This window comes from Labrus bergylta, chromosome 4 (genome assembly GCF_963930695.1).
Source record: "Labrus bergylta chromosome 4, fLabBer1.1, whole genome shotgun sequence".
NCBI classification, from domain to species: Eukaryota; Metazoa; Chordata; class Actinopteri; order Labriformes; family Labridae; genus Labrus; species Labrus bergylta.
The window spans coordinates 17,320,396-17,346,880 of NC_089198.1; the positions used below are offsets into that span (position 1 = coordinate 17,320,396).

General features: G+C 39.8%; 1 protein-coding gene across 2 annotated transcripts in view; it reads right to left on the reverse strand.

Moving 5' to 3' along the window:
• kcnn1a (potassium intermediate/small conductance calcium-activated channel, subfamily N, member 1a) overlaps window positions 1-26,485 on the reverse strand; it is a 52,870-nt gene that overhangs the window by 24,108 nt on the left and 2,277 nt on the right. For both annotated transcript variants that reach the window (XM_065953897.1, XM_065953898.1), the window contains exons 2-4: window positions 7,422-7,895; window positions 2,036-2,131; window positions 453-871 (exon numbers count right to left, since the gene is read on the reverse strand). In XM_065953897.1, coding sequence (XP_065809969.1) covers window positions 453-871; window positions 2,036-2,131; window positions 7,422-7,895 — 989 coding nt within the window. The remainder of the gene's footprint in view (window positions 1-452; window positions 872-2,035; window positions 2,132-7,421; window positions 7,896-26,485) is intronic.

The window sequence follows — 26,485 nt, forward strand, 5'->3', positions numbered from 1 at the left end:
TTTGGGGAAAAACGGGTTAGGGGATCCTGGGGGCTTCTCTGTATTACCAAAACAAACCATTCAGCAAACAAACAATTAGACACTCATGAATTATGGACTTGCTTTCTAAAATAGCGCTAAACCCACAGATGTCGGGAGTCGTGGAGCAATTGCCGATCTAATGAAACTTATGTCAGGGTGTTTGTAACACTAAGGCAGAGGGGTAGTACATGGGCGAATCAGTTTATGCCTTTCTGTACACGTGTGAACAGAATTTAAACATAACCTATCCTGATGATACCACACATAGCTGTAAATGAGTGCAGATGAGCGACTTAAGAAAACGAGGTAACACTGAGAAGCCGAGAGTGATGTAGAAAAGAGTACTAAAACCACTATTATAATCCACAACATATGAACGTGCATCAGCCATTTTGTTTTTCAGTATCCATTATTTACAACCCAATGTTTACCTCTCACAGACGCGCACAGTCCATGCAGCAATGATCCAGGAGGATATGCTGAACACCAGCAGAACAGTTCCTGGACAGATGGTCATGAGGGTCTTCATGACAAAGCGTGTATTGAAGTTGATCTTGTTGAGGGCGCCGATGCTGCGAGACGAAGCGTCCGTGAACAGTTTACTGTGGAGCAACATGACCCTGCCTATCAGGTAGAGTCTCAGGAACATGGGGATGGAGAGGATGATGTCCACGTCTGCATCTGCCACCGATGGAGTGTAGGTAAAGGCCAGCCGCGCCGTCCATGTGAAGACGTACTGGCCTGGGATGGGATGGATGGCACACACCAGCAGCTCCAGCACGATGAAGAAGATTCGCTCATACGTCATGGCTATCCTCCAATCGTCTGCACCATTGTCCACCATGAACAGCTGCAGAAGAACAATCACACATTTTAGAACTTTTTGTATCTCCCATCTTCAGTTTGGACATTTGACATTTTCAGCATTTTCTCATCAGCCCCAACACCTTCAAAGGAATTATTACCATTACAAACTTAGATTGCGAGACAAACATTATTTGAATCAAACCCACATGTTTTGCTTGAAATAGGATTAATGAGATGAATAAGACACAATGATGTGTAGCCTACCAAATGAGGTTTAAAGAAATGTAGTTTTTGTGTATTTGCCATTCAAAAATACACTCCTCACAAGATTGAATTTTTTGATGAAATGTAAATGTGATGAGTCAAATAAAACAGATGACACACATACTAAGTATGGGATAAGATTCAATTTAAAACCATGCAGAAAGTAAAGATAATATAGAGATCTAAAGGTCACATATTATACTATTTGTCAACCAGTTTCAATAAGTCTCAGAGCCCCCATAAACATGTCTGTGAGGGGTTACTGCCCTTTGCGATGTCACAAAGGGAAAAATCTCCAAACGGCATGTGTGAGCACACATTTTCTGAAAAGTGGAGCAGGCAAAATATGGAGAGGATGGACTTTTGTCATAATTGGGGGTTTTGCAGATAGGCTGCGGACACATATGAGTGTAAGAAAACCACTGTTAAGTGTATTTAGCATAATATGTGACCTTTAAGGAATCAGATATAATCTTATACCTTTTGTCTACATATCTATTGTTCTTTTAAATATTCTGATGATGATAGCATCATGTTAATCAACAGTTGTGCTTTCAAGGATATGCTGTGTAGAAAGCAATGATATCTAATATAGTTCTAATATATTTAATGTAGAATAAAATACCTGAAACAATGACATACAACAATATTGTAAGTATTTACATGCATACATTACTTTTGTCTGTACCATGATTAAAAATCCTAAGCATATTTATTTAGATTTAAATAACAAATATTTATGATTAATTTAAATATTATTGGAAGCATACAAGCAACAGCAAGAATGTTCTAGCATCATTTAATAAATAGTTTTCAGTGTAGCATTGTAGCATTGTCAAAATGAGAAAACCCTTTTTGCCAGTGCCTTGCTCATTGTTTTCACAATACTGGCATGAAAAGCGACTTGTATCATGAATTAAGTTATTTGTTGTTTTAGACTCACCTGGATTTCCCGGGCATGGTACATTATTATAAGACCAAGCAATATAACAGTGGAAAGGCTGATAAGGCATTTCAGTGCAAATGAGTATGAAGATTCCTATGTTGAGAGAAAAAGACATGGGGAAAAAGAAGAAATTAGAAACATAATACCGTAGTTAAATTAATAACATTCAAACATTTTTCATGACAATATACAAAGCCGATTATATATGTAGGAATACCAAGGTAATCTGCTCTTCTTTGTAATCATCAAGGATGGCATTTTCCATACTTTCACTGTCTATATTTAGCCTCAATAGACACCATTAGTGACTTATCACTACACAACCTGTGATTTCTGAGCTGCATGTTATTGCTTAGCAACAAGGTGAAATGAGGTAGTTGAGTGAAAGAGGGAAAAAATCAAGTGAAAGCTGAGTGCTTTTACTGTAAGTGAGAATTTAAAATCACGAAATGACGAGTTTTTGTTGGTTTTCATTGGTTTGGTTCAACAAAGGTCCCCATAAAGACATAAATCCAGGTATTCTCACTGGAGTATACACAGCCTTACGCACACAAACGGACATGCATGCATGCACACACTGTACTTATTTACTTAATAGTCTCACTGAGACCAGATAATGGGGTTTTTACACACAAACAGCACCGTCAGGATGTTGCTTAACAATGCAAGTGCAGGTGTGGGTGCAGCCTGATATTATCTATGGAAGCTGCTCCCCACCATCTAAACTACCAATTAATCAAAGCCCGGCACTAACAGGGGGACTTTCCACTTAATGGTAGGTGCAGAAAAGGCAAGGCTAGCATTAGCAGGGGGGGCACCAAAGTAAACGTTGCTGGTGATAAATAGGCCAGCTGGATGCTATCACTGTAGTGATGTATGTGTGTAGTGCCTACATGGGGACAATAGATCTAGGAAATGAGGACCTGTACTACTCAAGTCCACCATCTATGTTGGTACAATGCCATTTGATAAATCAATTTAAGCAGCCTTGGTGTAAAAAAGCCTCTCTGCAGCAGGCTAGTGATCATCGGGTTGTTATTATAACGACATCAACAACAAATGACAAATACAACAAGTGGAAATATCATTCATAATCGTCAGTGAAATGACCGTGAGAGCTGCTCAATATTACTCTGTCCTTCGTTGGTCCATATTACGGAATTTATTTTTAGCTATCAACGAGATTGCTTTGCCCCTTAGGTCGGCAACATTTTCTCAAGACGTTCTAATGCCTGAAATTGTTTTGAGAAATCCCTGGTGAAATAATATTGAGTAAACCAATTAATCCACCTGCCAGAGGTTCAAGGATTTTTCAGTCCCAATGCTCGCTGCCTCTTTGCGTGTTTCCCTCCTTCAGCGCTCAGGAAGCCTTCGCTGAGCCTCGAGTGTCTGCTGCGTGATGTGACGTGATGTGAGACAGTTAAGGACCATCCACAGCACATGCTACCTGTCTAGTGTTGGAGGCAGTGGGTGCTTTGCCACTGCTGTGGAGGTAATCCTGATTTTATTTGAGGTCTGCTTGATGAATGGACTGGACCCCACTAAGTAACATCCACAGACAAACCTATTGACCAATTGATAGTTGACCGAGTATAGATTACCACTCTGATTTACACATACACATCTGTAATCAAAAACCCCATTTAGAAATTCTAATAAATCACAAATGGGGGGAAATCTTACCTTAGAAAATACCAATGAGAGGGGTTTGTGCGTTTAGAATATACCTACAAATGTTAAAATCAATGTGTAACTTAAGCTGTTATATGCCAATCTACCTTTGTCCACCAGCATACAGCATTTTGACAGTATACTATGAATCATTTCAAAAGGTTCTGGTTGGTCACTCTAACGCCTTTTTACAGATACAGCTATTTGTAACAGTAATTTAGCTTTGACATCATTATATAGTTGTCAATATTCCTCTGAAACAATGTTACACAGATGCTTGAAGCCCCGTTCCCTACAGTAGGAAGATGACACTGAATCTGTCTTGTTCTTTGGTGGCCTTTAAACAAAATAAAGCTCTACAAACTACCACTTCCAGTAAAGTGGAAACCAATGGACACCTTAAAGTTAGAAAATAAATCCAATATTTTAATCACTGCTTTAAAATGTAAGCATTTTAGTTTCTTTTAGCTCCTGTTTTGTTCTACAGTCTCCTTTTTTAACAATCTTTTTTTTGCTTCTAATTTATTATAAGGTCTAACAAACCCACCGAAACAAAGCAAGTGAACAGATGAAGCAGTGAATATAGTGTCGTATGTGGCGATTTCAGACCTGTTTATTTTTGTAACTAGCTTGTGAAGTAAATCTGTGATTTTCTTTATTGAGAGCTATGGACCTTAAGTGATATTAGTGATGGGAATAATGTGCAAAACCGCCTAAAGGTTCTTTAGTTCTGCTCATTGTTGTCCTCATACATAGTGTGATGTTTAGAAGAAGGAAGAGGCTGTGACCCTTTATACTGCAGCGCACTGCAATGTCACTGCGCAAGTAAACAGCCTTGTAGGTACTGATGATGAAACTGATCACAGTCAGTCTGTGATCTGTTCAAATCACCCCCCATGAATCAGGCCCATAGTGATCAACAGATAAATGGAAAATTAAGATTAATATTATTGAGATTAAGATTTACTTTTATTGAATTTCTGTTTTTTCATCCAACACACACATAGGCTGAAATATACACATGCACAAACAAGATCCTATGGACATGCACTAATGGAGAGATGTCAGAGTGAGGGAGCTTCCCACAACGGGCGCTCCTGAGCTGATGGGGTTGGGGGGGGGGGGGGGGGGGGGGGATTCAGTGCCTTGCTCAAGGGCACCTCAGCAGTGCACAGGAAGTGACCTGGCACCTCTCCAGCCACCAGACCAACTTCCAGACCCGGTCCGCACCGGGACCTGAGCCGGCGACCCTCCGGTTCACAGTCCCTACAGACTGAGCTACTGCCGTGGTTCTGTGTGCCGGTGCTGTTTGAGAGTGCAGCTCGGCACAGAATTGTGCAGAAAGCTTTTCTCCACATTCAGACCCAAAACAAGAGCAAAATGCACGGACAATTTTTGGGCGTGTTTGCGCCTGAAGTTCGAGAATTAGACCTTAAGACAGAGCAGAAAGCTATTAAAGGTTGCGATTTAGTCTTAGTGAATCAGGCCCATAGTTTTAGGCAGGGCTAGCTGAGGAGTAAAAAAGTTACATTATAAATATCTTTATTTTTTGGGCCCAACCGCCAAATACCCGATCTGTCACAAACATCTGTGATCCAATCCAATCCGAACCGTGAGATATGTGATCTGTTGCACCAGTAGTAGTTACTTTGGTAAAAACTACTTTGTGTGCACTCACAGAACAATACATTTCCCAAAATGTCTGACATAGCTAAAAGAAGTTAATGATATCAGAAAAAACCTCGACAACAACAAGCCTTCAGTTCTGGTACTACTTGACCTCAGTGCTTCTTTCGATACTGTTTCGAAACCACCAGATTCTTTTAGATAGACTAAGTGAGCATGTAGGCCTTTCTGGAAATGTTTTTAACTGGTTCACCTCGTATTTGTGTGACAGAAAATGTTTTGTATCGATAGAAGACTGCACCTCCAAACAATACGAGGTCTCCAGTGGGGTACCACAAGGATCAATTTTAGGACCACTACTTTTTAATTTGTACATGTTAACCCTGGGTGGTGTCATCAGGAGGCACGGAATCTCTTTCCACAGCTATGCTGATGACACTCAGCTCTATGTGGCCGTGTCTCCTGATGACACCAAACAAATTGACTCACTTTTTAATTGTATTTTAGATATAAAAGCCTGGATGTCACAGAATTTTTTGCAGCTCAACCAGGACAAAACAGACGTCTTAATCATCGGTTCAAAGGCTCAAAGAGAGAAACTGGCCCCAAACTAAAAAAAATAGGACTCAACCCAAGTCAAGAAGCAAGCAATCTTGGGGTGATCTTTGACTCAGATTTTAATTTTAAGGCCCACGTGAAGGGTGTCACAAAAACAGCATTTTACCACCTGAAAAACATCGCCAAAGTGAGGCCATTTCTCTCTCTGAGCCAAACAGAGAGACTAATGCACGCTTTTATTACTAGCAGGCTGGACTATTGTAGCGCTCTCCTTTCTGGTCTTCCTAAAAACACAACAAATCGGCTACAGCTACTACAAAACTCTGCCGCACAAGTACTGACAAAGACCAGAAGGGGAGCACACATCACACCTGTTTTAAAATCTTGACACTGGCTGCCTGTTAGTTTTCGTGTTGATTTTAAAATTATTTTATTAGTTTATAAAGCATTACATGGCCTTGCACCAGACTACCTATCAGATATGATTTTAGTTTATGAACCAGTACGGCCGCTCAGATCCTCCAGTTCCTCTCTCTTAGTTGTTCCACAGAGCAGGACAAAAACCTTTGGCGATGCTGCTTTCAGCTGTTATGCTCTGAGACTGTGGAACAACCTTCCTGAGGGTCTGAGAGGAGCCCAGAATATCGAGATTTTTAAACACAGTCTTAAAACTCATTTATTTAGTCTGGCTTTTATATAGTGTTTTATATCAATTCAAATCTTAACATTACTGTATTGTCTTTTTTATCCGACTACAATTTTAAATATTTTCCTCTTATGTATTTATTTTAATATCTTGTTGCTTTTATGTGTCGTATTTTATTGTATTTTATTTTTATACATATATTTTATTTTTAATTCTTATTGGTGTGCATTAGTCTCTCAATGATTTTATAAACTACTTTTCGTCAAAAACTTTTATGCACTCTGCAATTTAATTTGTCTGAAAGGTGCTATATAAATAAAGTTTGATTGATAAAGTTTGATTGATAGAAAAAGTGACCAACAGACAAGGTGAAGGGCTGATGACCGGGTTGCCATGAGCCTGAAACCTAACTACTCAGCTGGTGTCCTTGCTTAAGAGTCTGGCTTGATCTTAAAGCATGTTTGGCTGTCTTAACTCTGATTTACAAGTTTGAGATTCTGATGTGACGTGTAAAGCATCTGCAACTTACGATCTCTTATCTCCATTGCCCTTTCTCTTCATCAATATTTGTTTTAATGTCACAACAAATCTCTTTTTAAAACCTTGTTATCCTCCTATCCATCTCTCCATCTATCTCTTCTGCTGTGAAAGTAGTGATTTAAGTATCTAGCTTCACAGGGTATGACAGAATGACATGACACTCATTTTTATTTCTATTTTTACAATAGTCCCCTGACCTTTGTTAAATGATGTATGTCAGTGTCTGTGATAATAATCACTCTTCATAAATCTGACAGTTGCCATCCACACAAATCAAAATATTAACAACAGTAATAACAACACAAAGCTCCCACTCATGCATCACACACATGCACAACCTACCTTAGTGTAAACCCCCCATGACAGTTCCGTCTCTGTCACCATGACAACAATCCCAAACATCCCAAAGATGAGTGCGTAGTCGCTGAGCCGCTTCCGCTTCTCAAACAGTGCCCTCCTGTGGCCGAGCTTGTAGCCAATGTCCCTGTTCTTCTTCTGTGGCGCCCTGCCCCCGCTTCGCCCGCTGCCCTCCCTGACCAAGCTCTCATTAGACGCCTTGCTTGGGTCTTCGCCGCCGTTGCCTTTGGATACCACTACCTCCAGGCCAGAGCTGTGCAATGTCTGCAAGGGCTGCGTCTCCGAGTCAAGCTCTGCGAGGTTGCGGCGCGACGAGGATGCCAGGCTGCCCACTAGTGGTCTCACCACTCCGCCATTGTACTTGCAGGTGTTCATGGCTATCTGAGGATGTCGGCCGCTGCTCTCGGAGAGGGAGGGCTTGGATCCAGCATGGCTCAGCTTCTTCTGCTCTGTTGTGGCCTGAGAACAGGAAGAGGAGTGATAAATACAATACTATCACAACAAAAAAGGTGTAAAAAACCGACAGTAGAATGAAGAGACACATCCTGTTTTAGACTTTAAATAGACCATTGATGTGGGAGTTTCATCTCTGTGGATCTGAAGAGGGCACATACAGAGAAGGAGCTTGCAAAACAATTTTGGTTATAAAAGTAGACAGATTTAGTGCTCAGTGTAAATAAGGAGTAGACATGGCCACCAACCATCTTTTTTTGTTGGATAATGAAGGTGAAAGGCACATTAACATATGCTTACTTTTTGAAAGCAAAAAGGTATGTCCACTTCTTATACAATATATTAGCTAAACATACAGTTATACTCCATATTTTCAACAGTTCTAAAGATCCAAATACTCATGGTCTTTTTTTCTTCAGCAACCTATACCGCAAGCAGGCAATTGGGAATCAGTTCTTCAATCAGAACAGCCCAACTTAAAAATAACTTTCCTAATAAGAAATGTCCTAATGTTGATAAGAAACACTGTTCACCAATCATTTTGTCAACAACTCAATACTAGAGCCAGAACAGCGCAGGATGTCGTAACATTACCAGAGAAAGGTGAGCAAACAACAGAACCATTTTTACCTGCCCTCTTTTGAAAATGGTCTGACCAGGACAGAGGAAAGTCTGAGACTAATTGAGGCCAGTTTGAGAGAAGTGTGTACAGTACCAAGATGATATACAGCTATAATTTCCTGTGGAGATAAGATTTGTGTGAAACTCGAGAAGAGCTAGTGGGGAAATCAGGCATCAGTCTTTTCAACCTCTTGATGTCTGAGTTAAGGTTTTTGCCAAGTCAAGATGAAGATGCCAGTAGCAAAACCTCACAAGAAATGCACCTTTTTACACCTGTTAAAGTTCACTACCTCAATGTATGCCAAAGGAACTGCTTTTGAGGATGGGCTAGTGGCAATCTTGTAGCCGTTATAATGAATCAGTTGGTACGAACCACATTAGGCTGTTCATTTTTTATTTTAAACTTGGGGTAGAAAGGGGGGTAAATGTGTTGGGGGGTGTTCTTATGTGTTTGAATATGTGTCATGTTCTAAATTTGTTTTAAGTTGTTTTTTTGAAACATTTATGTCACTAAACCACATCCCCATTTTTGCTTGAAAAACATTCACCACGGAGTTAAAAACTGGATTTATTTAACGGATTGTTTCTTCTGTATCAGCTTTCCCTTGAAGAAAATTGCACCCGAATTTGATGGCTCAAAAGCATAAATTATAAATGGACTTTGATGTATAAATAAAAACCATATAACTAACAGTGGACCCTACAAAGTGGAAGGAGTAGAATCTTTGCACTGCACAAATTTAGATATAAAACATTAATGCTCAGCATGACCCTGTTTCCCATCAGAGAAACACTCTCTTTCCGTGCAGAGATTAAAAGTAAAGCAAAGAGAATGCAGCCAAAGAAATGCGGACCTTCTCAGCTGACTGCTGAGACCAAATGTGAGAATCCACCTTAATGTGTAAAGAAACACCAAAGTAGTCTATTTGAAACATGAATGTGTACTCTAAACTGTGTTGTAGACTTAACATTAACCTTAGTCTACACTGTTCAGTTTAACGTCAGCTGAGGGGCAAGTTGTAAAACAGAGGTAAGCATGCACATAAACACCATGTTTGGCAAAACCATTATATTTTGTTGATGAAAATTGAGATGTCCAAAAACTCAGTTTTTTACTTATTTTACTTCTTTATCAGTTGAACAAAATGTTCCTTGTTTTCTTTCTGACCTGCTGCCATTTAGTCTCCTCTCTTCTAGGATTGAGTCGTCTATTATTGCTGCTCCTCTTGGCAGATAGTAGTGACTTTCTGTCCCGGTTATGCAGACAGTCAGAAAATGTTCTATCCCTGCAGAGTCTGTAGAGCAGTCACCCCAGAAGCATCTATCTGCCTGTCTATCCCCTGCCCTTCAGAGACTCAGCCAGATTATCATAATGGGTTATGAAAACTTCACATGGAACAGTGCTTTTTCCGAAACAAGTCAGGGGTGTGTGATAGCACTGCTGGTCCTTTTTATTAGCCTTGACAAAGCATGCCTAATGCCTTTAAATGTTCTGGTGGGAATAAAGAAGGGCGGCCCTAATGGAAATTTACCAACTCTGGTCCTGTGATGCTATCATCCTGCACATATTGTGGCTCCATGAGAACAGGACTAAAGGTTAAGGATTAGTGCAGCCCATAGTGTTTCTAATCCCCTTTTCTGTATTAAATTGCTTTTTAATCTGTGCCATTAGGACCCCTCTACACTTTTGAAGATGGTGCGGTGAGTGAACTTTAGGTTTGAATGACAGGAAAGGCTCCAGAAATAGATGCTGATATGGCAGGATTGGTGGGGTGAACAAAAAACCCAAAAGTGCCTTAAGAAGGCTGAGTGAATTAAATGTCTTGTTCATTCCACAAAAGATGAATTCTTGCAATACATACTCGCAATGAACTATTGCGCCATAACACTAAATCACTATCGGGGAAAAGCTTATTGAAGTTAACATGTTCAAACACACAACTGTCCTTCTAGGCTATTTTAATAAGTTGCTTTCCATGCCTCCAACGTATTCACACCCTACAGTCCTTTGTATGTGTTGAATCATCAGGATGAATTTTACAGAAGAACTACAAAACATAATTATCCCTTTGATTGTTAGAGTCACGACATGATGCTTTTCATTGTCAAAAAAAAATCATTTCCTGTTTAGTTGTAGACAGTAAATCACTTTGAAGTCTAAAACAAAGTCCTGCTCTGATCATGTAGTATTTTTAGTTCCAGACAAACTTTCAGAGTGTCTCTGACGTGCTTGATATGGAAAGATGGGTCTTGGACTTTTTGAGTGCATCCAAGAAAACTCTCTCGAACCAAAAATGTGCATGTTTGAAGAAAACATTGCTCACTTTTTATGAATATATGAAATGTACCACTGTTTCGCCCAAAGTTAATAACATGAATCATGTAAATGTGACGACTTGCAAAAATGCTGGACAATCTGGGATTTCATTTATTTTTAATTTGTAACTTTAAACTGAGTTCACATGACAAATTCCTCCAACCTATCACAAAAACAGGGGTTCCCGTTCCCCAAAGACAATAAATCTTCCTTTTAAACATATCTATTGCAAACAGAAAAGCTGAAAAATCAGACACTTATTGTAACACTGATCTGGTTTCAGATGACCAATTATACAGTGATAGATCAGAATAAAAGAGCTATGTTGTGACAGTCTTAAGCCACACTAGCGCCTGGGATGTAAAAGGAGAACGTCCCAGGAAGTGTTGCTCCAATAAGGTAAAAGAAGGAGTATTAATGATGGATGCCAGGTGAGCAGGGCTGTGGTTACATCCTCAGCTTTAGTTTCCCATTTCTGGTGTTCATCAGTCACTGAAGCAGGTCAGGACTGACCCGAATCTGGGCATCCTCCCATCAGTCAGTTTGTATGAACAATGATAAATTGGTTGCGATATGAGAGAATCACTGTGCAGGAGGTACGTGGAAGAAAGACTAAATTCACAAATATTCAGGATATCTACCTGATTTTTTTATTTTCCTTCAGAGTCCTTCACAGTTTCAATCAATCCCACACCGTTGCCCATTTAGCCACCTACCCAGACTCTGTCACATTTCCTCTGCAACCCGACTAAACATTGCATTGAAAGGGCATGGCAGGCCAGCTTCGCCCTTGTCAACCCCTGATGCCCCCGCAGAGGAGACACTGGGAGGCTGCCCGTCCAGCCGATCGACGGCTCAATTTCATTCTGAATGGCACGCAGCATCCAGCCTCTATGAAATGGAGCCTCATAATCAAATTGAAAAGCCTCAGTGCAGAACAGTTTAAATGAAGGAAACTCTCTGCCTCGCTCTCTCTCTCCAGACAAATCTAATAGAAAATCCTCATTCTTTTGTATTGTGTGGGGCTTCTGTGCTGCTGTGAAGACGGCTTAAATATCCCAAAAATGGAATTGTGCATTAGGAAATATACTGTTCAACTCTGTTTTTGGGAGTTGGAGCATGTGGATGTCTGTCTGTTTAATCATGTGTGTGTTTGTATGTGGGTGGGTTGGTGGGGGATGTGAGCATATGTGTGTTAGTTGAACAAGCTGAGCCTAACCCAGGCACTGGATTAGATCTTGACGCAGACAGCATGCAGCAACGAAATAAAAACTAGGGATTGTTTGAGAAAGCTATCTGTACGTGAGTGTGTAAAATCTGTGAACAGCAGACACATGTTGACAAGGCTGGCATGAAAGGAGACGCGTGAAACAGAAGGGGGGAAAAAGGACAAGGAACCAAAAAAGGTAGAGCTCCAGTAATTGAGGAGACATGAAAGATACAGCGTAAAAGAGAAGGAGATAAATGAAAGAGAGGGAAGACAGCTCCCTGTGGGTGTCTCTGTCAGCCCCCGGAGTGATTGAGAGCTGCAGGCTTTACTCTCCAGTTTGTCCCTGCACACAGGAGACTGTCACATTTCTTTGACAGGCCAGCAGGCTTCAGGGCTCCTCCGAACATCCCTGACCAGCATGTGGATCATCACTCAGCACTGGCCAAAAAAAGAGGAAAACCAGAGGCTTCTGCCTAAAATTCACAATAGTCCTTAATTATATCATCATCCTATCATCATCCTATATGCTCCTCTTCCCAAATAAGGCCCCTCAACCCCCCAAGAGAGGTGTATGTGTGTGTACGGGCAGTAAACTGAGCAGAACAAAGCACAATTCATATGCAAACAACATAAAGCAATAAATAACGTTGAGTAATGAAACTTTTTGCACACAGCTGAAACATTTTGAAAGTATCTTTGAAATACATTTTTGTGGTGAAATTGATTTGCAGTTTTTCTGAAGTTCTATTATTATTTTTCATTGTTTTGCTTTGTATGTATCCCTTGCTACATACCATCCAACTAACCCATAACTCGTCCTTTGCACTGCTACTCTATGATATTGAAATAACAATGATAATTCTGAATGATAACTCTATGATATTGAAATAACAAAATATCAAAGAAAAATCACAATCTCTCTGTAAGCTTAGAAAACAGTGTTTTGGTATTTAAACTAATTATTCTTAGTATCATCAGCCTCAGATGATTTGAACAAACCAATGAGTTTGAATACTTAGGGTATCAAAATCAACAATCTATAACATAAACTGCCAGTTCTACCACCTCAAATGTTAAAGCATGTTTGATTTGTTCCATGTTCTTGTAAGGACTGTTACTAGAAAGCTGTAGGGGTCTGCAGTGTAGCGTGTGTAACTACCAGTGGCGCTATCAGAGGAGCGCTGCAAAAAAAAATAAAAAATAAAAGGAAACATAAAATCTTCACACAATAAATTGTGATAACACATTTTAAAAAATCAGGCTCAGCTTTCAAGTCGCCCCAGGAAAGCTATAACCTTTACAGAGGCAAATAACCCAGTTTAAAATATGGAGCAATAGCCTTAAATCACAGCAGAACAAGACGACCTTTTTGTACCATTTAGTTCAGTGTTGGCATTATTTAGAGATCACATTCAGTCCAACTATGAATCATACAAAAAATGATATGGCCAGAATAGTACAGTGGTAAAAAAACTGTAATAAAATTGATAGAAAAGCTAAACAGAAGTAAAAGAACTGTATCACTACTTCGAAGATTCTAACGAAACAAAATCCTTTCAAAACAAGTTATTAACGCATGATGAATGCAGACCTGTGTGAACATACAACAGCTATTGAAATACTAAGGCTGTGTTAACGCTTGACTTCTTTTTTTCAACTGCCAGCGCCTTTTTTTACATATAACCCTATGGAAAAAGGAAAAAGGATGACGCCTTTTCAAAAAGCAGACGCCTTTATAAAAAGCGCTTTTTCGGTTGAAATGTTTTAACTTTTCAGAAAAGCCCTGTTTGACGTCAAGCGCCTTTCTGACAGCTGACCAATCAGGACGAGTCGAGTAGGTGCGCGTGTACCTTCCCTATCAACCTACGTCCCTAGTTACCGGTGCTCAAAAAGACACCCACCAAGATGGATAACGTGAAAGTACCAATTGAACAGCTTGTGATTGCAATTTCACACGACACCGAGTTATATGACATGAGTCACAAACGATACAGCAACATACATATAAAGGAGTACATCTGGGAACAGATCAGTAGATCTTTGGGTCTTTCTGGTAAGTATACAGCGGAGCTCCTGGATCCGGTTGTGGAATGCTCCCTTTGACTCTCTATTGAGGAGGATGTCATGCATTGGCTGTTCAGGGGCATCCTCCTCCTCCTCAAACGCCAAAGCCAATACAAAAAGTTGCACTTTATTTGCCATTTTACCCACCAACATTATCGGTAGAAATCTATCTGGTAGACAATGGTTGCGCTGTTGTTAAGGTTACAGAATACTCACACAGAAGGGCTCAAAAGGTGCTGAAGGCAGCGCTTTTTTCTGAAAGAAGAAGTGAAATGTGAACACGGCCTAAAGGAATAAAAACACTGGATTAATATCTGTTGCAAAATCCCCATCAGTAGATTTGTCTCCACAACATGCAGTTAAAAACAATAACAGAAATCCTAATTGGCCTCTTGCAAAGCACAAGCCCCCGTTTCCAACTCTTTGCTCTTCTTTTAGAGATTAACAACCAAAAAGTACCAAAAACAACTGCAAAGCTTCACGGAGAGCCGGGACACAGGCACATGCCTGTGGGAATGTGTTATTGTTAGGACTAATGACACCCTGTGTTCAGCAGAGACACAATGCTATTATAATTAGGAACTAACAAGGTTAGTCTATAAGTACTCCAGTGAGAGTGTGTCTTGAAAACTAGGTCCTGGGGAGATTGGGGTTAGAACTGATTGGGGGCTGCTATCCCTGTGGGACACTCTCTGTATCATTGGGAACAAGTTCAATTTCCAGCAAATTAAAAGAGAGCGTTGTTAGAAGCAGGATTTCTGGATTGGGGCCATAACTGTGAATATACATATATGTATATTTATATTATTTAATTTAAATGATCAATATACGCACACTCATTTATGTAAATACTGTAATTGACATCTTAATTGACCCATCTGTCACATAACTGCATTTTACTTATTATCGTGTTACTTCAGCATCTTTTGCACTATTCACCACTGCACTGTTAAATATTTATCATGTAAATATTAGTCTTTTCTTGTTATGTTTATTGTTGATATTTAATGTTGTACCTGTTCATAAGAGAGCACAGTTCAACAAAGTTAAATTCCTTGTGTGTGTAAGCATACCTGGCCAATGAATCTGATTCTGATTCTGATTCTGATAACATATGAGGCTGGCAATTTGTGTTATAAATGGTCGAGGGCCAAAACAACTTAGAAATGTTGTGGTTTCCAACAGAAATCACACCAAACACTTGACTCAAAGCCTAGGATGCGATAAAATCCATACTCCTTCTTGGAGACATAACTCGGAGAAATATCAGCACTCATACGAATAATTCATTTTAGATTATGAGGTATAGGTTTAGCTCCAATTTCTGTCACAGGTTTATGCACATACATCGTTTAGGGGAAGAAAGCGATCCTACAAAATTTGCCAGAGAATCATGCATCAATTGATGAGAAATATTGAAGTCATTAGGTGGTGGTTGTTTTTATTTCCAGAGATAAACCGCAAATACCCATTTTCAGTGGCTAATTTCGGTCTACTTTTAAAGCAACAATATGTAGAATTTGGTTTGCTGTGCTTTAGCACTGATAGAAGGTCTTAGTGTCGTAAAACACTTAGTGCTGTTAGCTTGCCCTTATAGACAACGTGCATTTGTTGACAAGCGGAGGGCAAAGACATTGTGAAAAGCCAAAGAACCTGGTGACTGACAGGGTTAAGTAATATAATCTGATTTTGTGCAAATATGACCCAGCTAGCATCTACAGCCCATTATCTGCAACAGGCCGTGGCTAAATGGCTACAGTGGAAAAGTAATTTATAACATGCTAGTTGAGATTAGTTTGTTAGGCTTATACTTACAAACCTAGAAACACAACCTTTTAGCGCCTGAGACATAACTTGGGTTTGATGACATTCTGCACCCGGTAACGCTGCTAAACTTGAGTCAATGATGACACCAATAGAGACACAGCCGTAACCACAACAGATTACCTTGCAATCTGTTTTTTGGCTCTTGTTTTTTAATATTTTTTGTTTTACTGATTTTTTCCTTTATGTAATGAAATAAACTAGCCACCTTTGAAACCTGAATGAACAAAAGGCTGGTGTATATGGAGGGAAACAATACTGGACCTTCAAATATGCTTGAAAATATTTAAGTGCACTTCACTCTTTAATGGATGAGTTGAGTGCATTTAAGTATATGCTCTGGTGTGATAAGAAACAGAACAATGTTATGTCTTTTGAATATCTCACATTTGATATTCTGTTAACGCCAAAGTGTGAATTCTTTCATAAAAGCTGCTTCTTTGTTGTTTGATTTGTTTGTCAAAATGGAAACAAGACAAGTGGAGCATTTTACGATACGTCCTCTTTGTGTTAGCTAATCAACAATATTATTAACAATACCTATTCGTCCCCGTAGACTCCCATTATGGCTGATTTCTTGATTGATGCCAGATTTGTGCTGATATCCCAGTCCTTGATACGTTCCCACACATACTGGGTCCTATGAGCAGAGTTTTAGGCCGGAGAAGACTCTCATTCTTACACCACTCCAGTATTTACTAAACATGTGTTTTTGGTGACACGCAGTCACCACTTTAAAGTGGGTGAGATGAGGCAAACAACATTTCATACAAGGGTTAATACTTTTTCAACAAATGAGTGAAAGCTAACAAGTCATAATTGAATAAACATAGCTAACCATAAACTTTGTTGCTAGGCATATTTATGGCACCTCTGCAGCATAAGTTGAGTGACAAGCTAACAATCTATTGTCGACCTTTTCATCATTACATGATATGATCAGCTTGGTGATTGTGCTACTAATGTGAGACGTCATGACAGGTTCGTTTTTGTCACAACGATGTATCTGAAAGGCAGATGTTTCTTTTCTATAACACACAGCCTCACTTTCATTTGTAATTTTCCATTTTTTCCAACAACTTTAAACATTGGATTTTGAGGAGAAAGTGACAGCAAGGCAATTTTATGAAGAATAAAAGTCAAATATTTTGCATCAGAGAATAGGGAAAACTGCTTTTTATGTGTTTTCCCCTCCAGCTGTATATATGATCAAGGTTGTTAAGGTAGTGAATAAACAATGTGCTGTTAGCAGGTATGGCTTAAATTTAGCAACCAAGGATCAGACTTGTTTACAATTGTGAAGTCAACACTGAGCTGAAGTAAAAGTTGGATGCAACGCTGAAGACTGATTCTTTGTAAGTTGAACTCTTGAACTTGTGAGTATGGGAGCAGAAGGAGAACTTTCCTTCATTGGAACAAATTGTTGCCAGAAGATGCAAAAAAAAAACTAAAAGTGATACAAGTGTGACAAATTAAAGTATGTGAGAGTGTGACTGTATCCACTTCAGTGTACATTAATGTCATGTAGATACCCTCCACTGTCATCTACATGTTCAATGATCCTCTCACACACACAGTAGAGTCTGTGTGTGGTGTATAGGTTGTATTATGTGGCTGCTTCCACAAGCTTGTATAGCAGTGTGTAGGAGAGTGTAGTGTAACATTATGTAACATTACAATGTTGTGTGAACAAGTATGATTTATGACCCTAACGGCCTCTCATACCAATACTTCCTCCCACTTATCAAAACGACCAATAATGTGTGTGGTCGGATGCACACACGCTTGAAATATGGCTCAGTCTATGAGGACCCAGAAGACCAAAGCATCTTCATTAGGGGACAGATCCCCTGGCGGCTATTTCACATCCTACAGTGGTCATATATTCTTCACAGAGATTATCACCCTTAAGTGACCCATAACCCACTCGACAATCCGACAATCTCTGCCTCTTATCAAACCACAGATCTGACAACGGCACCAGTGTAAAAATGCCACCGCCTAAGTACTTCTATTTTCAATGGGAGGTGATTGTAAGTCATTTGAAAATAAGCCAACGGTAAATTCAAGTGAAGGCAGTTTCTTTCCATCCTAGTGGCAAAAACATCAATTGTGGAGAGAGAGAAGCCAGGACAACCTATAGCACAGGACAGATCGATAGCCCAACAAACACAGTAAAGATTGACTGGAGAGTTGCCTGGAAACGTCCTGTTCAAGATTTATGATGGGAGAAGGGACATGAGCCAACAGAAGAAGCTTGAGGATGAGATAGAAAGATGGAGAATCAGAGGATTTCTCTATTTTGGGCTCTTTAGGGTCAAAGTGAATCCTTAGAGAGATATCTAAGAGAGAATAAAAAGATATACGCACCCAAACCCACCCGAAGCTTGACGCTATGAGGGCAGAGAGGCAGAGAGGCACTTTCAGCAGAGCTCATTGCTCCTCTCTCCCCTCTTGCTCCTCTTCCTCTTCTTCATGTTCTTCCTCTTCCTCATGTTTTTCCCTCCAGGTGCCAAAGCTTGCTCACCTCTGCACCTCACGTCCACACGGCCTACATGTTATATTATATTGTGTGTGAAGCTGTCACACTAGTGTTTGTGTCGCTGTACTGTTCTTATTTCATACAACACGGAGACTAATGAGAGTTGGTGAATGCCAAGGTTGTTTTTTTGAAAACGTGTAAGAGGTCCTGTGAAGCTTTGCAACAACAATATACCCATGAAATAAGATTTGTTTTTTAAATATTTTTGATGGGTTTGTTTTATGAGTTTTAGCGCATGTAAATGCCACAAAATATGCGATTCCTATGTCACTAAAACAAGAATAAGAATACCTTCAATCCAATATGGTCATCACACCATGTGGTGCTACGCCCTCCCCTCCACCCCACCACAAATCGTCTTCATTTAAAATAAATCACTTTTATATTTGCTGTTATATGTCTGACATTTCATGGGAAAAAGGAAACAATAACAAGACGAAATGAGAAGATATGAGGTTTCACTTCTCCTCCTTTACCATATGTCACCCTGCTCCTGCATGCAGAGCACAGGAGCACCGCAGCAGTGGTCTTCTATAGACTCCAGCTAATTGAATATCCTTATCTGGCTTTAACTCCACTTTCCCCTGGTGAACTGTAAGGCAGCACATTTGTATTCACCCACTGATGCTTTCAGGAGAAACCTAAGACGCACACAAGCCTACTGTACTCTACCACATTGGATGTAATCTTGTTTTGTAGGCAGGTGAACCATAACCAGACCCCACACTGTACTCTATAGAGTCAAGAGTGGCTGTCTTTCATTCTAGTCTATTACTTCTCACATGATAAAAGTTGTGCTAACAGCCTGCAGCTGTGATTTTCTTTTTCTTTTGGTTATGAAATTAAGTGCTGCAGTTTTCTAATGCCCCCTGGGCCCTTTAGTGTAAATTGATTCTATTTTAAAATCTTCTCTCCCCTCAGACTTGCAGCCAAGAAGAAGCAGAAACCAGTGATTGTGACTCTCGATGAAGGGGGAAGGGAGGGATGGAAGGCAGCGTTGTCGATGAAAAGGGTTAAAAAGAAAATGGCAGCAACAAAAGGAGATGTGCGCACACCGTGATAGTGCTCCGTGAAGGGGTTAACAGTTGGAGGGAAGCCGATAATGGAGGCTGGAGCAGCTGTATAGAGAGCCACACACCAAACGCTGACATAAAGCCGAGAAAACAGAGAGAGGAAACGATGCGCTACACTGTCTCAAGTCAACATTGTGCAAACACTGAATAAATACAATTGAAATATCTTTCACATTTTGTAATAAAATCGATGCTTATTTCATTGACACCTCCGAAAACACATGCATATTGTTCACACCCGTTCTCACATATGCTTTTTCTTTGTAAACAGGCCTGCGGATGCATAATTAAGCATTTGTGGAGACTACAGTGAAGCGATACAGTGCAGGATTTGTGAAGCGGAGGGTCTTCTTCATGTCTACAAGCGGCCATATAATAAGTGCGACCTTTACCATGTAAAGAACACCCTTTGGCATTCACATTCAAATGATATACTAACGCTATCCTCCCACTCATTCACTCTCTCCTTGTGATTTACATAAACACACATACAAATTAACTTGCATACATGAACAAAAACGAGGGCAGCAGAACATACACACATACCAGAATAATGCCTGATGGAACAGATGATGTTTTCCTGCCGTGTAAATCGCCTGTGGTCAACCTCAGCGGACCCTGTTGCTGCTGTACATACAGGAAAGCTGCGTTTTAATCTCCAGCAAGGTGATTTGAGGTAACGAAAGGGTGGGGAGGGGAGGGCGCCAAACTGAAGGAAAAACAGCTTCATTCAACTCATCTTCTGTTTCAATTTGTAAAGCCTGTGTGTTGGAGAAGAGCCACTAAGGCTGGAGACAGCGTAGCACACACACACACACACACACACACACACACACACACACACACATATGCATTTTGTAATTTGTAGATATTAGCACACAGACACACACACGCACACACACACACACACACACACACACACACACACACACACACACACACACAAACACACACACACACACACACACACACACACACACACACACACAGACACATAAAGAGGCCTCCAGATTAAAGGCTGGGCTAAATTCTAATTCCCAGAGAAGCATCTTTGTTTGTCTAAAGGTAACAAATGGTACTCACATTTTCTATAAACAGCTGAAGGCACAGCAGATCAGACAAGATACGGTTCAGCTCAGGCTTTTTGTTCCTCACTGAATATTTATCAGTGGCCGGAGGAGGCTGTGATTGAGTTTTACAGCAGAAAAGTTGTGTATCATGTGTTGTAAATTAAGTAGCACGGCAGCTCAGGGGATCAGCAGTCAAACTCTGACCTGGGGGCACAAAGACATGATGAGAAGGAAGAAAAATAGAGTGCACATGCAGGAAGAGCGGAGAAACACACACATGTGTATGCACACTCTCTGCATGGAGTTTCACAGCAGCAGGAGGAGATTTCCAAACTTACATCTTTCATGCGCGGACTGCAAGCGAATTCGTTAGCGGACTGTGTGCACGCAGAGTGATGAAATCACACATCCCTTACATCTTGTTTCTGCACTCTAAACACTGTGCTTAACAAACATCCAAAAACAGCCAGCAGGCAATATTGAAATGATGAGCTGCAAGCATGGACAATTACACTAGATATGAGAATAAACGCCCACATGCACATACACCTGCCCCCTTCACAAGTTTATGAAGCCATCATTGCATGTCTGAATCGCCCCTGTGTTGTAATGAACGACAAATATTTGCTTACAGCTGCATTACTCATACTCTCATACTCTTTTGTGTTGTGATCACGCCCTAACGTGGAAACAGCCTCAGATCAATAACCTAATTAGCCATAAAGCATATGCATTGTGGTGATACATTATATGCCTGGCATCCCTTGGCTAACATCTCACAGGAATTACCATATAAATGAACTGCGGCCATTTATTAAGCTAAGAGCCGCGGCAGGGACTTGGCATGCTAGCACGGCGTGGATGGGGAAAAATGTAAGTTACAACACGCATTAAGAAAGGAAACATCATGAGAGGTCGAGCAGTCAGGTTACAAATTGCATTGACTGCTGGCAGAGCGAAAACATCTGCCATGCTGTGCCTCCACCCGTCGAATAAGTAAGTAAGTAAGCGGTGAGGAAACCCCCAACACGCTTTTTTTCCACTCTTTGTGTTCAACTGGACTGCAAGTAATTCAATACACTTCTCCTTGTGCAGGCTCACTCAAATGAAACGCAAAGGGAATGAACTACATCAAGTGGAGCACTGTTTGAACCACTTACAGTAACACCAGTGTGTGTGTTTGTTACCCTTCAGTGTGTGTGTGTGTGTGTGTGTGTGTGTGTGTGTGTGTGTGTGTGTGTGTGTGTGTGTGTGTGTGTGTGTGTGTGTGTGTGTGTGTGTGTGTGTGTAAGGTTGCATGTGCCTGTAATGTGTGTGTTTGTGTTACTATGACTCTTAATCCAAAAGATAGTCTTGTTCTGCACATGTTTCCTTGACCAAACTCAACACCCCGCGAGAGAGAGAGAGAGAGAGAGAGAGAGAGAGAGAGAGAGACAGCTGCACAATACCAGGCTGATCTCTCCATAGCAACACACATGGTAACACAAATCTATTTCAGAGTAGTGAGTGCAGCGTAGCACTTAAACACAGCCGACTAAAAAAAAAAAAAATAGGGAAAACAGCAATCAATTATTAATAGAGCTTCATGTTCATACTTACAGCCTGTGTGTCGCCAGCTGCAGCCCAAACTGAGCGTCTCCGGCAGCTCCCACCTACCTCTTTGTGTGCGATTGTTTTGCCTTATCACACATCTACAGTGCCACTCCTTCATCTCACACAGAGGATGTAAACTAAAGGATCTGCCCCTTGTCTGACATTTCATTTTTTTAAGCGCGGTGTGTTTACTTTCAAGGTGTTGGCTGCCCTCACACACACAAGCACACACGGAGAGGAGGGCAGTGGAAACACAGACGCCCAAATGAGAGGAAAACAAGTACAGGGCCCAGAAACAGCAGCAGAGATGACCGATATCAAAAGTTTAAATCAACATAATGTTTCTTTTGGCATGAGTGCGTATACTTAATCATAATATTGTAAGCACATCTGTCGACATCAATTGTTCCAAAGCTCCAGTATTCCACATTACTAAGCGTTATTAAAGAGCCAACACAAACAACTGATAAGATGAAGTCGTTTCTTAAGGAGACCTGGCTGCCAAATTGCATCAACATTTTTCTTAATTTAGTCTCCAGACAACCTTTATAAAAAACACAAGAACTGCCCTTTAAATAAATGATTTTGCTATGGGAAAACTGAACACTAAGTGGAGGCAACAGAAGAAAAAGGAATGACTAAATACAACACTTTGAAAGCAGCAAAACTGGAAATATCAAAAGGTTTGAAAGACAGAAGTGTGTCCGTCTCTGCAGCTTTTCCACTTGCGGATCATGTTTTAGTCAGTCTTTTCTAGATTTCAGAGCTCAAAACACACAGCCCACAAAGTCATCTTTATAACATTTTTTAAAAAACATGCAGCTGAAAGTACTTCATACTGTATACCGACAAAACAGATTGTTCCTAACAGACACAGGAACCATAATTGACTAAAAGGACAAAAATCCAGAAGCTAGAACTGTGAAAAAAAAGTTCCATAAAAAAGTCTATAAAAAGGTAAATAGGACCAAATGAACAACCATATTAGAACTATTGTCAAATAAAAATATTAAAAACTGTAGGTTAGGTTTAAACATTACTTTAAATTCAAATCTAGATTAAGAAAATATACCTTTAATTGTATTTCAACATTACAGAGAAGTTTTATCTAGAGGAAAGAGTTAGACACAACCTGCACTAAATCCTGCATACAGGACACTAAAGTTGGTTGCAGGTGCCATTTTGATGAACACCGTGTTGACCTTTCTCAGATCATATAGGTGATTATAGACGTGTTGGACCGCAGTTTGGCAGCATCTGCACAAAAGGCTCCGATGTAATGGCTTCCCTCCTCTTTCAAGCCATCCATTCTGCAATGACACACGCAACCTTATGTTCTCCAGAAAGGTGGGCTGGCACTCGTCTGACACACACACACACACACACACACACACACACACACACACACACGCAAACATACATACAAAACGTACATACATACTCAAACACACACACAGCAAAGGAGCTTACAGGACTCAAGCACCTAAAAAAACATGGGCGATGTGACTGGAGAAGAGAGCGATGGCACCTTACTTTGTTTTTGAAAATGTTTATTTCTTATTCTGGCATTTAACCCGCAGTCTGATTACTACTTCTTCAGGCCCAATCTTATTAAACTATGAAACAATACATTTGCATGGATTATAACAAATCACTGAAACAGGCATCATAAAGATCAGTTTAAGTCTGAAAAATTGTAATATTTTATATATAGTATCTTGTATGCTGAAAAGGGCTGAAACAATTAAACATTTATCAAACCAGTATAAAGATGGTTAATTTGAAAAAAAAAAAATTCAAGCAGAAACGCTTACAGCCCCAAGTCTGATGATTTTCTATCTTTTTACGTTTGCTTTTAAGTTTTTTGATCAGATTTAGAGAAGTGGATCTAAGTCTATTGTAAAATTGTGTTTTCACCATTTTGTGGGAATCAGTTCATCATTTCAATTATATATCAAATAAAATGCAGAACATAAGGTGGTTCACACCTCTCAGATATGAGCGTTTGTTACTTAAATTGAGTCCTTTGGGGTTTTGAAGTAATCTAACATTCTTCTTTTGTCTTCATTGGAATAAGCCCTGTACGGCGCTGGGACAGTAAAGATTCAGGATTATATTTAGAGGATTGACAAACCTCTCCTCGGATATATATACACACAAAATCAACATGTAATAAGGAGAGCTTAATTACTAACTCTGGTGTGATTAATCACAACTTTTTCCTAATCCCAATTTCCTTGTATTCTGAAAAAACGACAGCCAATCCCCCCGTGTTTATGTAAAACAGAGTGACTGCAGGAGATATCAGCGCAGCAGTAAGTGGCAGCATTAGAGTACTTACACAGCCGATCACAATGGAAGCAGCAAGGCACCTTTCAAAGCACAATGTTATTGAGGCAGGACACAATATTGTACGAGCTGCCATCAGTTCAGTGGGTGGGCGATCAAGTTTCAAGTTGTGCTGTAATCGTATACACTTTATCAGGCTTGTTCTGTCACAAGTGTTTTGTTTTAGGGATTTCAAAAGGGGAGGCTGTCTCATTGAGGGCCACTCAATACCATGTAACCACAATCCCACAAATATCCCTGAATGGATAAATGTGTCTGGCCGGATCAAAATACTCGGATCAGAGCGAGTGGAAAAGGTTTGATACTTAGAAAGAGGGTGTCAGGGGAGAACTTTGAAGATTTATTTTCCCTTTCAGATTTCCAACTCTGCGTAGTACTTGAGTGAGAATTATATTTTTTGGCCTACAGTTGATATTGCTTTCCATTTAATTATTCTTAAGAGTGTAAAAAGGGTCAAAAGATGTCTTGGAACTCTTGCTTGTCGATTTTTTCGCATTCTTGCAACAGTGTCTAAAGATGTTATTATGAATGGTACACGACTTTTGACAGACTATTTGTCAGCTTTTCTTTTGTCTTTGCCATTGGACACCAACAGTTAAGAAAAGCCCAATAACATCTTTGCATACTATTATCGATAGGATTCAAAGACAAGTCCTATAACTCCAAACAGTAATGAGTATTAACTTGGACCGATCAAAGACTTTTCTAGTGATGTTGTACACCATATATTGCTTTAATTTTTTATTTATGGTGTTGCAACAATCTTCATAACAAATATGTTTTAAAGTGGAAAAAAGACATAAACCCTGAAGTTTTTTTACTTTTGGTAACTTTTATCAGGGTCCAAACAAAATAAAGATGATGGCACTTGCACAATGTCTGAATACCTTTACTAAATTCCTCAAGCGCTGCAATGCATCAGCAGTTTAGGAGGAAGGAGGAAGGAGCCCTTGGAGCAGTACACTTAACAGATGATGCTATAACTGTCCCTGACTTTGGACCGGTATTCTCAGAGTATGTTTATAGTTAATTAGTAGAAAAAGTTCTACTATCCGTACACCTTTAGTCTCAGGGTTTAGCTTCCCTGTCAGTGATTTTAACTTGGTGCAGGAAAATGACAAGTTGAAGAAAAATAAGTTGACTTTCCCTTTAGTTGTTTGGTATTTTGTAGTTCTGCTGATGCTCCAAGATTGAGCAAAGTTCAGAACAGTCATGTCAAGGTGGTTCAGTGTTCCACCTTTTGCGACTGGCGCCAGCTCAGCCCCCGAAAACATCTGCAGCATTTAAAACAGGCGTCTGGTGCTCTTACTTAGATACTGCAGCTTCATCAGAGGCTCCTTTGCTTTCCTCTTTCTGTGAAATTAAAAGTATCAATCTCATCTATAAAGTAAATGCTGGAGGGGGGGGAATCCATCTAACTTTTACTCATTTAAAAATTAAATAGCTTGTGTTCAAATATTCAGTCAAAAGACACAAATAATAATACGTTTGTTTTGTCTTTCGATCTACTCTTCAGAAGAGTAGTGTTAAAAAAGTGAAGTGTTAGCATTTAGTTCAAAATACTGCAGTTAGTGTTCACTGTATCTGCTTTACCTTTCTGTACTAGATTTATATTGTACCACATACGATCTGAAAAATATCAACTTATTGATGAATCAAAAGAAAATTAGGAAAATATACAAGGCATCTAAAATCCACATTTTTATATTGCTTTTTGAGAGTTATATGGAGAATGGTGGGTTTCAACATAGCCTATCTTCTTTAAATGAATTAATCGATAGAACGATCAATGAAAATAGATCAAATAGAAATAGATCAAAGAATTTTTCATTCCATTTTTTTACTTTCTCTTGCTCATTCCTCCTTCTGACATCTCTGTATTTTTTTTTTTTACTTATTTTGTGTAACTTCTGAGTCTTCAACATATTTCCAT